Consider the following 12,486-nt stretch of genomic DNA (forward strand, 5'->3'; position numbering starts at 1 on the left):
CTTTCCCTGTGAAATCAGTAATTGATCAGATTCAGTGACTGGTTTTAATGGTATCCATTCTCCCCTCTCTCTCTCTCCGTTAGTAATCCAGCTGAGCCACAGTGTCCCATCCAGCTTTGCGGCTGGCGGGGAAAAACGTCCATCCGTGCCTTCGTCCCACGCAACGAAAGATTTCATTACCTCCGAATGTTAGGTGTAGAGGTCTTCAGAGACAAACAGGGCCAGGGTCATAAACAAAGAAACGGGGAAGACGAGGGTAAAGAAGAGACGGTGGATGAGATGGGGAAGGTCGCAGGAGAGCTGGATACGGAGAACGGTGAGAACAACACAGCATCGGCACCGAAACTGGACAGCAGTAACGTGGGATCGAGCAGCTGAGAATTTTAGGGGGGGACAACGGAGGAGAATAATTTGAACTGACTTGAACATGTCGTCCAAGCTCCGAGAGCTGCTGAGCACACCGTGTGGTAGAGGAGGGGTAATGCGTTTCCAACACTGAAGTATCCCCTCCCGCAGATGGACTTGTTGAGGTTGTGTTTTTTATGAATTATTCAAGGCGACATCTGGTTTAGTTAAGGTATCGTTTTTTTTTTTTATTTCCATTTTGACCGGTGGCTAGTTTTTTCCCGTGATGTCTTTAACTTTTATGTGAACTGAAATCTCGTTTTACACCTGCCAAAGGGCAGGAATAAAGAACTGAAACCCAGTGATTGTTGTGTGATTGTAAACAAACGGAAAAAAAAATCGATCTTATAAGTTTCACAACAGACTTCAACGACGACAGGAAGTTATGCGACGGGGGCATTTATTGACGTACTAGTCAACAAATGAAATCAATCGGTCAGCGACGAAATCCAACGAGCTCTCATTACGTCATGTAAACAAATGAGGGTGAACGCTAATCATACGTGTTAATTAGCTATATTGTGTCGAACAAACCGAACGGCGTATGCAGTTATCAGAGTTGTTCGATTGATAAAAACATTAGCTCGTTAGCTGACACCGGTGAAGCAGCCTAACTGCAGTGGAAGGCGAGTGGTCAGACGGACTGCCATCCATATCGTATTTCTGTTTATTACCCGGCCGTGCTGCCATGACAACAGGCACCATGACAACCCCTCACCTTTGCTAACGATGGATGACAGAGTGATCGCAGAGAACAACCTGTACTCCTCAGCTCTCCTTTCTTTCACTTGTCCCAACTTCTTACATAATCTCCCCTTTTAGGTCCGTACCATTTTTACGTTACATTTGTGAGCCTCTAATTTAAACGGCGACATGTAGTGGAGTCACTGGGTAAATGAAAAATGGTTTCGGACACTACTTCGGCAGTTAATTACGTTATCACTGTCGCACAATTAAAATGGACAGACGCACGGTGCTCCTCTCTGTCACAACTGCAATGCATCATGGGACATATTGTTTGGGTAGTGACCATCGGTTGTACACGGTAAATTATGGGAAACATTGAGTGCCCTTTATAGTGGACTACTTCTACTCACATTCAGACACCACTACGAAATGGGGTGCTACCTATGTAGTACACTATGTAGGATATAGGGGGCGATTTCGCACAGTCAATGACTAGGGATGTCTGATACTGTAATATCAGCCAATCGATAACACAACGCCTGGGTTTCGTCAAATGATGCGTGCCCTGAAAATAGTTTTGGGGATAAACGGATGTATATTAAAGTGAAAGTCACTAGATGGCAGCATTGCAGCTCTTTTAATTAATCACATACTCATACAGTGGTTTGTACAGATAAATAAATAAATATTACCAGGCCTATATTGGTATGAGTTGATATCGGAATCGGAAAATAAGTGTTTGGACAATATCAGCAAAAATGTAATATCCGACATGCCTAGCATTGACTTTAAGGAGTTACCTGTTTATAAACCCATCAACTTTTTCAAAGGATACTGGTGATGGAACTACTATTTATTTCCTAGCCTTCACTTGTACAAGGTTCATGTGGACTTAAACAGCAACAATCATCTGATTAAAGTTCAATTCTTCCATGGTGCTGCTTGTTACTTACTTACCAGGGTTTTAAATAAAGCACAATAAACCATTTGGTATTCAGTAGGTTCAACTTTGGGGAATCAGCTCAGGGCCATTCCCGAGCTACTGCGCTTACTTTCTGCTGTCACATTGATGGATATCATGTGTGCTTGATAGATTCATCCTTGTCAGCAGCACAGCAGAAAAGATGGGGTAGTCTGTCAGGAAGACATTTTGGGGTTAGTATTACCTGCCTGTTTCTTTAACTGTGCTGCCTTCACCGCCACCATATCTGTCTCTGTCTCGCTCTTTACATCCTCAGTTGTACTTCCTGTCTTTGTCGATAAATCACTGAAGGAGAAATCATAATATTTTCTGGGTCAATTAAATGAGACGGCCAGGTGAGTGTCAGGTGTGTAAAATTTCACATTCGAATTTTGTTGTTTGGAAAGGCACAGCAATTTAGCGTTGGGGTGCCAAACATAAGGCCCGAGGGCCAAAACCGGCCCACTAGGGTGTTCAATCTGGCCCGCTTGATGAATTTTTAAAATTACACAAACATTCCATGTTCAGGATATTTTTGTAAAATTATATTTCATTAAATATGAATAAATAGTAATAAACATAATATATGTTAATACATGAGAACAAATGGGGGAAACGTGGAATTGTAGTTATTTATAGTTAATTTATATGTGTAGTTGTTTGCATGAAAACAAATTGTGGAATTGTAGTTATTTATAGTTAATTATCTTATGATTGTACTGCTCCTATGTGACACCCCTGGTTTAGATCCTTTGGCAGACCGCTCACAGGAGGTAGTACACAAAAGTTCACATTTGATTTTTTTTTTAATTAAAAACAACAGATTACACATTTTTTATCATATACAAAAAATATTATTTACATTATTTACAGCACATGTAGTCTGCCTCAAAGGATGACTCAAAAACTGCGAAATGGGAAAAATCGCAAAGTAGAGGCGAGATAGTTATGATTATTATTTAGGTATATGTACTGAGTAAATATATATATATATATTATATGTATATAGAGTGTATATGTACTGTGATGTATTTGGATAATTTCCACATTACACCTGATCTCTTGGTGTGCTGTGGTTCGGTGGAACAGTGGTTGGGAATCACTGAACCAGAAGGGTTTGAGGGATGGTCAATGCGTGTAGAGCCCAGTATGGTAAGGTAGCAGTTGAACGTGATTTACTTTGACTAGAGTGCGTTCGCTGCCGAAGTTGAGTCAAACGTTGGAGTCAAACAACGCTGTCATTTGAACAACCGTGAAAACAGTCGGTGAATCCTTTTAATACATCTCTTTGATCTTTCTTCAGCCAAAGTCTCCTCATCCATAGATGCGTAGGCATTATCCACGTCAGATCCTTGACCAGCGGAGGCCAACAAAGTCTCCTCCGACGTGTCGCTTTCTAGGCCGGCTTCAAGCGTCAGTCTCCTTTGTCTGTCAGAGGAACCGTCACTTTTGTCGGAGTCATGGGCAACGGACGTGTTTTTATCGCCGCTTGGCAATTCACCTTTCGAATTGCGATTGTCCTGCTGGCAGTTTTGTACCGCCGAACTGGTTGAGGGTTCATTTTGGTCAAGGGCGAAATCGCTAGGAAATTGTTTCATGGTGATGAAAGGATGCGTCAAGGCTTCGTTGGGGGTTATTCTTTTCTCCGGATCTATCTGCAGCATCTGTTTGAGCAGACTCAAGAAGGCCTGCGTGTCCTCGAACTCTACAGTATGCGGACGGGTCAGTACAATTTGATCGAGACTGGAAAACCTCTCGCAGTTCTCCGGATCGTTCTGCATACATACACAGGTGTCTCTCAGCCTCCAGGAGTCTCCGTCTTTGGAGAAATGGTCTTTGGTGTGAATCCCGTTCTCCAACAAGTGATCCTCGGGGTTGCCTAGCATGTGGACGGTCTCCCTCATTATCTGATGCTCGCACGCTACTCTCGAGTAGATGTCAGTGCGAAGGTACATGTAAGCCATGGTGCAGCCGAGAGACCACATGTCCACAGCTTCACACAGATGCAGGCCCAGCATGACCTCGGGGGCCCTGTAGTTCGGGTTCTGTATCTTACTGCCGATGATCATTTCTGTGACGGGAATAGCCAATCCAAAATCGATCAGCTTTACCTTCATGGGGTGCAGTTTTCTGTCAAGAAACATTATGTTATTTGGTTTGATGTCAACATGTGCCAGACCTATATTCTTCAGAATGTCCAACGCCTCCAGCACCTGTCGCGAGATAATCTGAATCTCCGACAAATGCAGCGGCCGGGAAACCGTGGACATGAACCCGCTGATGGTCTCGTCCAGCAGCTCAAATTCCAGCAAAACTTCTTTATTTTGCGTGGAGTAGCCGTTGAACTTGACAATAGTGTCCGTGTCGTGGCCGCACTGCTGCAGATGCTTAAGGATTTCCGCCTCTCTTTTGCCGATCCAGGCGAATTTCTTTGGCAGGGTCTTCACCGCCACCGTCTCCTTTGTGTCCTGCTTCAAACATTGGAGCACTTTTCCGAAAGTCCCTTGTCCCAATGGACCCATCACTGTGTATCCACTGGATTCACTTGACAAGTCAGATAATTCGTCCTTAGTGGATCCTCCACTTTCTCCCGAAAGACTTTCAGAAATACTCATTTTTCATATTTAAAGGGTGATTAGTTTGAGGTTGTTGCGGTTTATGACGGTTGCATTGATGACATTACGTGAATCCCCTTGCGACCCAACATGGGTCAAACGGTCATGTTACAATGAGTAAACCCGACCTGTTTGGCTTTGATGGTTGGTTGCCTTTGATCACCGTCATTGATGGTTAAAATAGAGTGTTAGGCCACTAAGCGTAGAAGAAGGACTGGGAGTGAGGACTCAATTTAGACGATAGAAAGTGAAATTGAAAGTAAATTATTTGTCATGTGACACAGCAGCAAAAAAAGAGAGAGAGAAAGAAAGTGAAAGAGAGGAATAAAGCGACAGGTAAAATAACCAAGCGAGGGACGGTTAGCGCAACAGTGTCGAGTGGGGAAAAATGGAGCCCGGTTAAAAATATTGCAAATGTTGCTCACTTGTAAACTTGTATTTCGGCTAGCTCGTATCTTAAAGCACCAATGGGTTGAACACTCGTTTCCACGATAAAAAAATATTGCAAATGTTGCTCACTCGCAACTTGGAAAACTCGTATTTTGGCTAGCTCGTATCTTAAAGCACCAATGTAGTTACTGCGGGATTATGGGAGAAAGGGTGAAAATTGAAGATAGATAAGGGATCGTTGGAGATCTGGATAAGGTTGATGAAGGAAAGACAGAGTGTTGGTTAGAGTTTGAGACAGCGTGGAGAGAAGCTGGTGTTGGCAGCGCTAGTGGATACACAGCTTTATTTAGTGCATGCCTGCTGGTGTTGCCTAGTAACACAAAGGAAACAGATCCCTTTATCTTTTTTACGCCGTCTCCTTTTGCTCCTCGGCCTCAAACCCCTTCCCGAAAAACCCCTGACACGGGCACGGCCGCACAAAGACATTTCAGTACGTCTTGTCTCTTTTCTGAACTCTCGTCACACACAAAACCTGCACTGCTCAATCCCTACGACTGCCTCATTAGCAGTCAGGGTGGCTACTCTCCTCCTTTCAGGAAGATGACGAGAAAAGGAGGGCACGGAGAGGCAGGAGGAGCGCGACGAGATAGCGGAGGAGAGAAGGCACACTGAAAATCCTCTTGTGAAAGAAACGTCAAGGTTGTGGCAACAGCAATTTTTTTTTTTTTTTTTTTTGCTCTTGCCACATTTTAACATTTTGCTCTGGCTTGTTTTAAACCAGTGGCTCTGGTCTGTCAACAACCAACCTGCTGGCTGGCCTTTACGAGCCTGATTTATATTCTATATCTTAGTACAGCGCTTTTAAACACAAGAGTCAGGGAAGTCATTTGCTCCTGCGCCGTCCAAGGTTAGACTGAGGACACTCGGAGGACGTCCACGTGTACTTGCTTTGAATATAGAGTTTAAAAATGGGAGAAATATTACCACATTAAATCTTTGTCCCTGATTTTTAAAAAGTGGTTTTCTTGAGTAAACATAATAAATCTGATGAGCACACACTCGTGAGTTTTTTTTCTTCTTCTGTGAAATCCGAGAGGCTTCGTCCACACGTGCGTTCAACGGTGAAGTGCGACTGTGTGACTATACAGCCTATGTTCATGCACGCATGGCCTGGTGGCGGCGGTGAAAACGTGTGCTTTGCATTTTAATTACCTTCACTTTTGATGTTCGCCAGGCTTGCCTTACTTCTGTTTTGTTGTAGTATCACTGTTTTTTATTCTTCCGTATCACCTTGAGGAGGTACGCGGTACTGCCTGGTGTGACTCCACGTACATGTTCAGATCATATTTCGATTCACAAAACAACCACTTATAACGGAGAACCCTATCAGACGTTGGTGTTGAACTTTTTTTTTCAATAATCATTCAAAATATAAACTTTTCTTTTTAAAGGTTAAAGAATGTTAAGCGAATAAATGTAAGAAATATCGTCGTTGTCGTCCGATGTACGGTACCAGTTGGATCGTGTGTTGTTTGGTGACATTATTTTCAGGTCACTCAGCCTGACGGGTTATGTTCGAAATTGACAAAATTGATTGGTTAATGATTTTTATCCAAACACTAATGCTCATATTCAGTGATATATGAAATAAAAGTAATTTAATCCTGAATACTTTAGGTGTAATCAGTTGAAACAACAAAAAACCCCAACATTTTAATTTACTAGTATTAGCAAAAGTGGCATGTAGACACTTTGATGTTATGTAAAACTCTCTATTCCTTCCATTTAAAGTCTTATATTTTTATTTAACACATTAAATGAACACAACCAGCTGGCCTCATAAATGACACCAGGCGATTGGTGAACAGAAACCGCTGGAAACATCTCTCATTCCAGGAACAGCATTGGGCGTCCTCCTCTTGTTTATCTGACAGATGTTAGCCTATGGCTACGTCTATCAATTTTTGATGGAGCCTATTTATTCAAACACACACACGTGGTACGGATTATGTGCAAATCCGCTCGCTTGCACGACGCGCCCGCCGTCCGTCACATTCGTACAGCTCCGTATCAAAAGAGTAAACAAATTCATTATTTAAAAAGTGTTAAAGCAAGACACCGGAGCGCTGGGCAAAGATGCATAAAACATGCAGCGTGTATGGGAAGAAATCCTGCGGCCTGCCTTCAGTTCAGCCAACAGTGAAGCGAGGGCTGCATAAGACGTGCCTGATTAGTTTGTATTCTGATGCAGGGCGAGATAATTCTTGGTATTACCATGATCACTGAGTAGCTTGTGATACTTACACTGTCTATCTGGCGCTGTGCTCATTTTGAAATGACAGCTCTGTAGTAAATGCAAGAGGAGGGCACAATCTATAATTGATATAAGACGACGTAGCTCATTGGACGGCTCCTCCTCGAAGATCTCTGTGATTGTGTTTAGCTCTTCAGTGACCCTTCTAAAAGCATTACCATCGTGTTCCGCCTCTGGTCACATCAGCCTGATCTCGTACAGAGGCATTCTGGGAACCGTCCTTAACAGCGCGTGTGTGTCCGTGATGAAGGGCCAGCGGAAAATGGAGACTCACAAATTGCTTGTTATCTAATGAAGCAAAGTGAATTTTAGAAAAAGCAAGCACGACCCCTGCTTTGTTGCTGTTGCTCTCGTCTTTCCGCTGTTGTTTCTAATGAACGAGTGAATACAAAAACACAGGAAAGCTTATCACACCTCATTAACAAGCAATGCAAACTTAAAAACTCTAAAGTTCACGTCAAGCGAACGTAAACAAAGTCTTACACCAACCTTTTGTTCTCTGAGAGTTACTTTCACAAAATAAAAATGTCTGAGAGCAAACAGACAAACAAACTCAGTAAACTTTCTTTAGCTGAACATTTACAATTTTCATTTAAACATTACCAAAGTATTATTATTATACTTATTATTGTTGTTATTATTATTATTGTCCACAAAGAACATTTATGTATTTAAGGGCCCAGTATTGTTCCGCCATTTTAACCAAATAAGCTGTTTTTATTTTTAATTGTATTTTCTGCATAATGTCGCCGTCTACTGGTCAAATATAGCCCAACTGACTGCACTCTGTAAGAGTTTGGCAACCGTCATGACAGACAGAAACGCAGCATTCATTCTGTGCGGTAGCGTACTTATCTTTAGCTTTAGCTACACGGATATTAAACAGTAGAGAAATTATTTAAGGTTGACTTAGAAACTTTTTTGAATCATTATTATTTTTTATTCGTTGTTGTTTTAATTTTTAATTTGGTTTCCTAGTATCGAAAGATACCGTTTTGGCCTGAACCTGTTGTTGGCGGAGCTAGAATCAAACAACCGACCGAATCCCATCATAAAAGGTGTCTAACCTACCCTTGTGGAACATGACTAAAATAGATATCTTTCGATAATAGAAACCTAATGGAAATAATAAAAGAAAAGGATAAAGAATGATAATAATAATTCAAAAATTTTATATCGCAACCTTTAATATTTCACTATTTAATATCCGTGAAACTAAAGCTAAGGCTAAGTTCGCTACCGCACAGCGTGAATGCTTCGTTTATATCCGCCATGACGGTTGCCAAACTCTTATAAAGTGCAGTCGTTTGTGCTATATTTGACCAGTAGTCGGCGACATTTCGCAGAAAATAAAAAAATAAAAACAGCTTATTTATTCAACATTTTAAAATGGACAAGAATTAACATTCGAACTCTTAGAATAATAACTCTCGTACCTCTCTCTCAGTCACTGATGATCTATCAAAATAATAAAATGACTAATATGCTGCACTTTTGATACATTTTTAATATTTTCCTTTTGTATCACGTTATTATTCCACACAACTAGATCCCCAAAAATATATTTTATTCTCAGAAACACTTGAGTCTGTGGCCAACAACAGCGTCTATTGAATCTCCTTGTTGGTTTGGAAGACCTGATTGATTGACAGCTAAATGGCTTACAAACATGAAGAGAGTTTTTTTTTGGGGGGTCGTCTCGTATCACGTTCCCAGGAGTTTACGAATAATGTCTACGTTCCCAGGAATTTACGAATAATGTCTATTGACTCGGGTCGCAGAGTTTCGAGGTGAAAATTCTGAGGCAATGTTAGGATTTTTAAAAGTTCTTTTAACCCAACCCTTCATTAAGTTCTGACCCCGGTGTGACACACACACGCACACGTGCACCGTGGGATGAATGCACCAGAGCAGGTGTCGGATTATTACCATTGCTCATTACTGAAGATGCTGAGGAAACACACTTTAATGACTTTTCCCCTGCCTCATCAAAGTAGGACGGAGCAGAGGGAATGCGGAGGACACGGCAGACTGGAGTACTTCATTAAAATGTATGCATGAGTTGAAGAAAGCCACAGCAGAGCCTCACTCCCTCACATCCTCCCCCCCCGACCACCCGCCCCTGATGTCACATGAGCTGGATGTACTAATTAGAAATAAAAGCGTCAGATAAGCGAGATTTTTTTGAATTAAGCTGTCACTTTTATTGCACATTCCTGTTCGGTCTTACAGTGACCCCTTTTACCACCCGAAGCTCAAAGGCCTTAACGTCTCCGCCCAGCGCTTAAGTCGGAATCGCCGATCTGAGTTCAAGTTCCGTTAACGAGTTAGATTTGAAGCACAGGGCAAGTCACAATAATCCTAGACATGAGGCTACAGAAAACTTAAATACAGATCTTTGTGTCGTCTGCATAATAGACCACTAGCTGAGGCAGGACCAATGGGTAAGACTGTAGTGACACCATGGGGGAGACTAAGAAGAAGACACGGGAGTGCGGGAATTTTCTCCGTGATCCACTTTGATGCACAACCAGTGAAGGAGATACTCCCTTTAAATTCGAGGCTTTGCAAAAAAACGAAAAAAAAAAAAAAAAAAACACCCCAAGATTTCCCTCCTTTTCATTAAAAACACAAAGGCTGTAATTCATAGCATGTTTTTTTTTCTTCTTCTTTTAGTTTTCTTGTGACAACACCTGCGACATGCTTCAAATCTTAATTTTGGCAAACAACAAATAAATTAAAACACAAACATTCATAACACATTATGACATTTCAGGGACATTTAGAAAGAAAACAAAAAATACATACAAGAAAAGGAATGCGTTTTCACTTTTGTTTTGTTTTTTTTCCCGACATTTTTCTTTCGCGTTTCTTGAAAAAAGATATATAAGTAGCTATCTACCAATCACGATTCACATGCAGATACGGTATAATACAACATAATCAAGTTCACCCCGTGAAGTGTCTGCAAACTACCTTTCTAAACTATATCACAAAGTTGTTCTCTCGTAAGCAACGCTGAGGTTTTTCGGATGTTTTGTTTCATATAATTCAACTGACAGGCCAGGAGTTCGCTAACCACCAACCCCCGAAAACCAAGAAGGCTAATGCTTTCCTAAATGATCCTATACCAGATGGTGTTTTTGTTTTTTTCATCATTGTCTGAGCCGTAGCACACATATTTATAAACACATGCACTCACACTCACAAATAATAATAATAAAAAAGAAAAAGAAAAAGAGCTCTTAGAAGCGACGCAGCGTGATACGAATGTTTGACACCGAGCGGTTTGAGCGGGAGGATGACTGGCATCAAACCGCTTCCCCGCTTTCTGACTCCTCCCCCCCAACCTCGCAAAGAATGAGGGGCAAGGAGTAGGAAGTGACAAAATGTCACCGCCGAGCGGGAGGTTCGACTTCCTCCTCCTCCTTCCGCTGTGCCGTAATGACGCGTTTTCAAAATGTCAGACCAATTAGCGGCTCTCCCACATGACATTTATGGCAGACAAAACAAACACGCGAGTACTCCGCCGCCGGACTGATAGTCTGTGAATAGTAAGTGCTCAATTAATTCCGACTGGAAGTGGCACACCTGGGAAGTTATTATTAGATATTTATCAAGTCATTTTATAGACCGTCGCTGAGGGTCCGTCTCTCAGGTTGTTTCATCAAATATCAATCCTGCGACGTTCTTGTCAGTTGCCTGACATTTCCCCAGGAGCGGTGATCAAAACTTCCACCATTTCCTCCTCCTTCCCCCGCGCTCCAGGTCGCCTCTCATTTATCGGACGTCAATCACGAGGGCTGCGAAGCAGAGCCCCAAAACATGAGTCCGTAATCAGAGCGCTCCCACATCCAGCCGCCGAGGCGCTCGGCGCTTCCGTCGATCTTCATTTCTTGCCACGGGCCGATGTACCAAAAAAAAGGAGCGTGGCGCGAACGTTGTGCGTGCATTTAGAGCAGTGTTAAAGTGCAGTTTTCTCTGCTGACACCCGGGTCCTCACACGGATCGGAAACGAAAGTGCACAGAAGTGGTTTATAAAACACAAAGAAGGTACAGTCGCTGGACTTTAAACGGGATCATGACGGTGGTAAGTCATTCAGCAAATAAAGAAGAAATATCATACACACACTTACACACACACACACACTTAAGACTGGCCTTTAACTGAACCATCTGGTATCCAAATCATAGAAATCACATCTTCCTTCTGTCCCGAACACACACTCACACACACTCACACTCACACACACAGAAATAGCATTAGAGTAGTAGGAGAAGAAAGGAATTGAAGAAAGGGTTTGACTTTTATCCTATTTATCACACAAATCCCTGCATGAAGCAACACGTGACCCCCGCCCCCTACACCTACACCCACCACCCTCTTCGTTAAACCATCAATATCGGCAAGAACAGCAACGGAGTGAACGACTAAGCTAAGGAGTGAGTGACAGAGAGAGAAAATTACAATCGTGTTGCATTGTACTGTGAGCAGCGGCACATTCAAACGAAAAGGTGGAATGAAGGAGCGAGTAAAAAAAAAACGCCAGTGTGCTGCCTGTCTATAAAACATTAACAGCTTCATTTACATGTAAAGGACCCCACATCGACATAGAGATAGAGAGAGATAGAGAGAGAGGGAGTTGAAAGTAACACCAGTTTTTTTTTTTTTTAAAGTGAAAGAGAAAGATGGCAACAACAGAAGATTAGTATGAATCACCTTCATTGAGTGGTCTTCCAGAAAAGTCCATATAGTTCAACGTGTATATGAGTGCATTCTGGGAGAAAAAGACAATTAAGAATTCCTCTGACAGTTATGCACAACCCGATGTATGTCAAACTCCCGGCTGATGTCGGATGGAGTGACAAAAAAACACAAACAAACAAACAAAAAAAAAAACCCCAACACGGAGCTCCTGCTTTGAACTTTCCAAAATGGTGGAAATGTCTCCCAGGAACAGAGATGGAAGTCGTTGATGTGATTCTGTGTCAACTCTCTGAAACTTTTGGTTTAGATGATGAAGCAAAAAATAATTCAAGTTAAAAAAAAAAAAAAAAAAAAAAAAAACATGAAAACCAAAAAAAAAAAAAAAGATAGATACCTAAACAGCAAA

At 41.9% G+C, this 12,486-nt stretch overlaps 2 protein-coding genes across 2 annotated transcripts in view; one reads left to right on the plus strand and one right to left on the minus strand.

The window, feature by feature from the left end:
- The window catches only part of nsun2 (NOP2/Sun RNA methyltransferase 2), a 9,261-nt gene extending 8,554 nt beyond the window's left edge, over positions 1–707 (plus strand). The window contains 1 exon segment of the mRNA XM_025065337.1: positions 84–707. Coding sequence (XP_024921105.1) covers positions 84–378 — 295 coding nt within the window. The 3' untranslated portion in view covers positions 379–707.
- A 2,584-nt stretch (positions 708–3,291) lies between these two features.
- On the minus strand, positions 3,292–4,668 carry LOC103394094 (homeodomain-interacting protein kinase 2-like). The gene has a single exon (XM_008331236.2). The coding sequence runs from the start codon at positions 4,666–4,668 to the stop codon at positions 3,292–3,294; it is 1,377 nt and encodes a 458-aa protein (XP_008329458.1).
- Between the last annotated feature and the right edge of the window lie 7,818 nt (positions 4,669–12,486).

This window comes from Cynoglossus semilaevis, chromosome 18, assembly GCF_000523025.1.
Source record: "Cynoglossus semilaevis isolate Cse_v1.0 chromosome 18, Cse_v1.0, whole genome shotgun sequence".
Lineage (NCBI taxonomy): Eukaryota > Metazoa > Chordata > Actinopteri > Pleuronectiformes > Cynoglossidae > Cynoglossus > Cynoglossus semilaevis.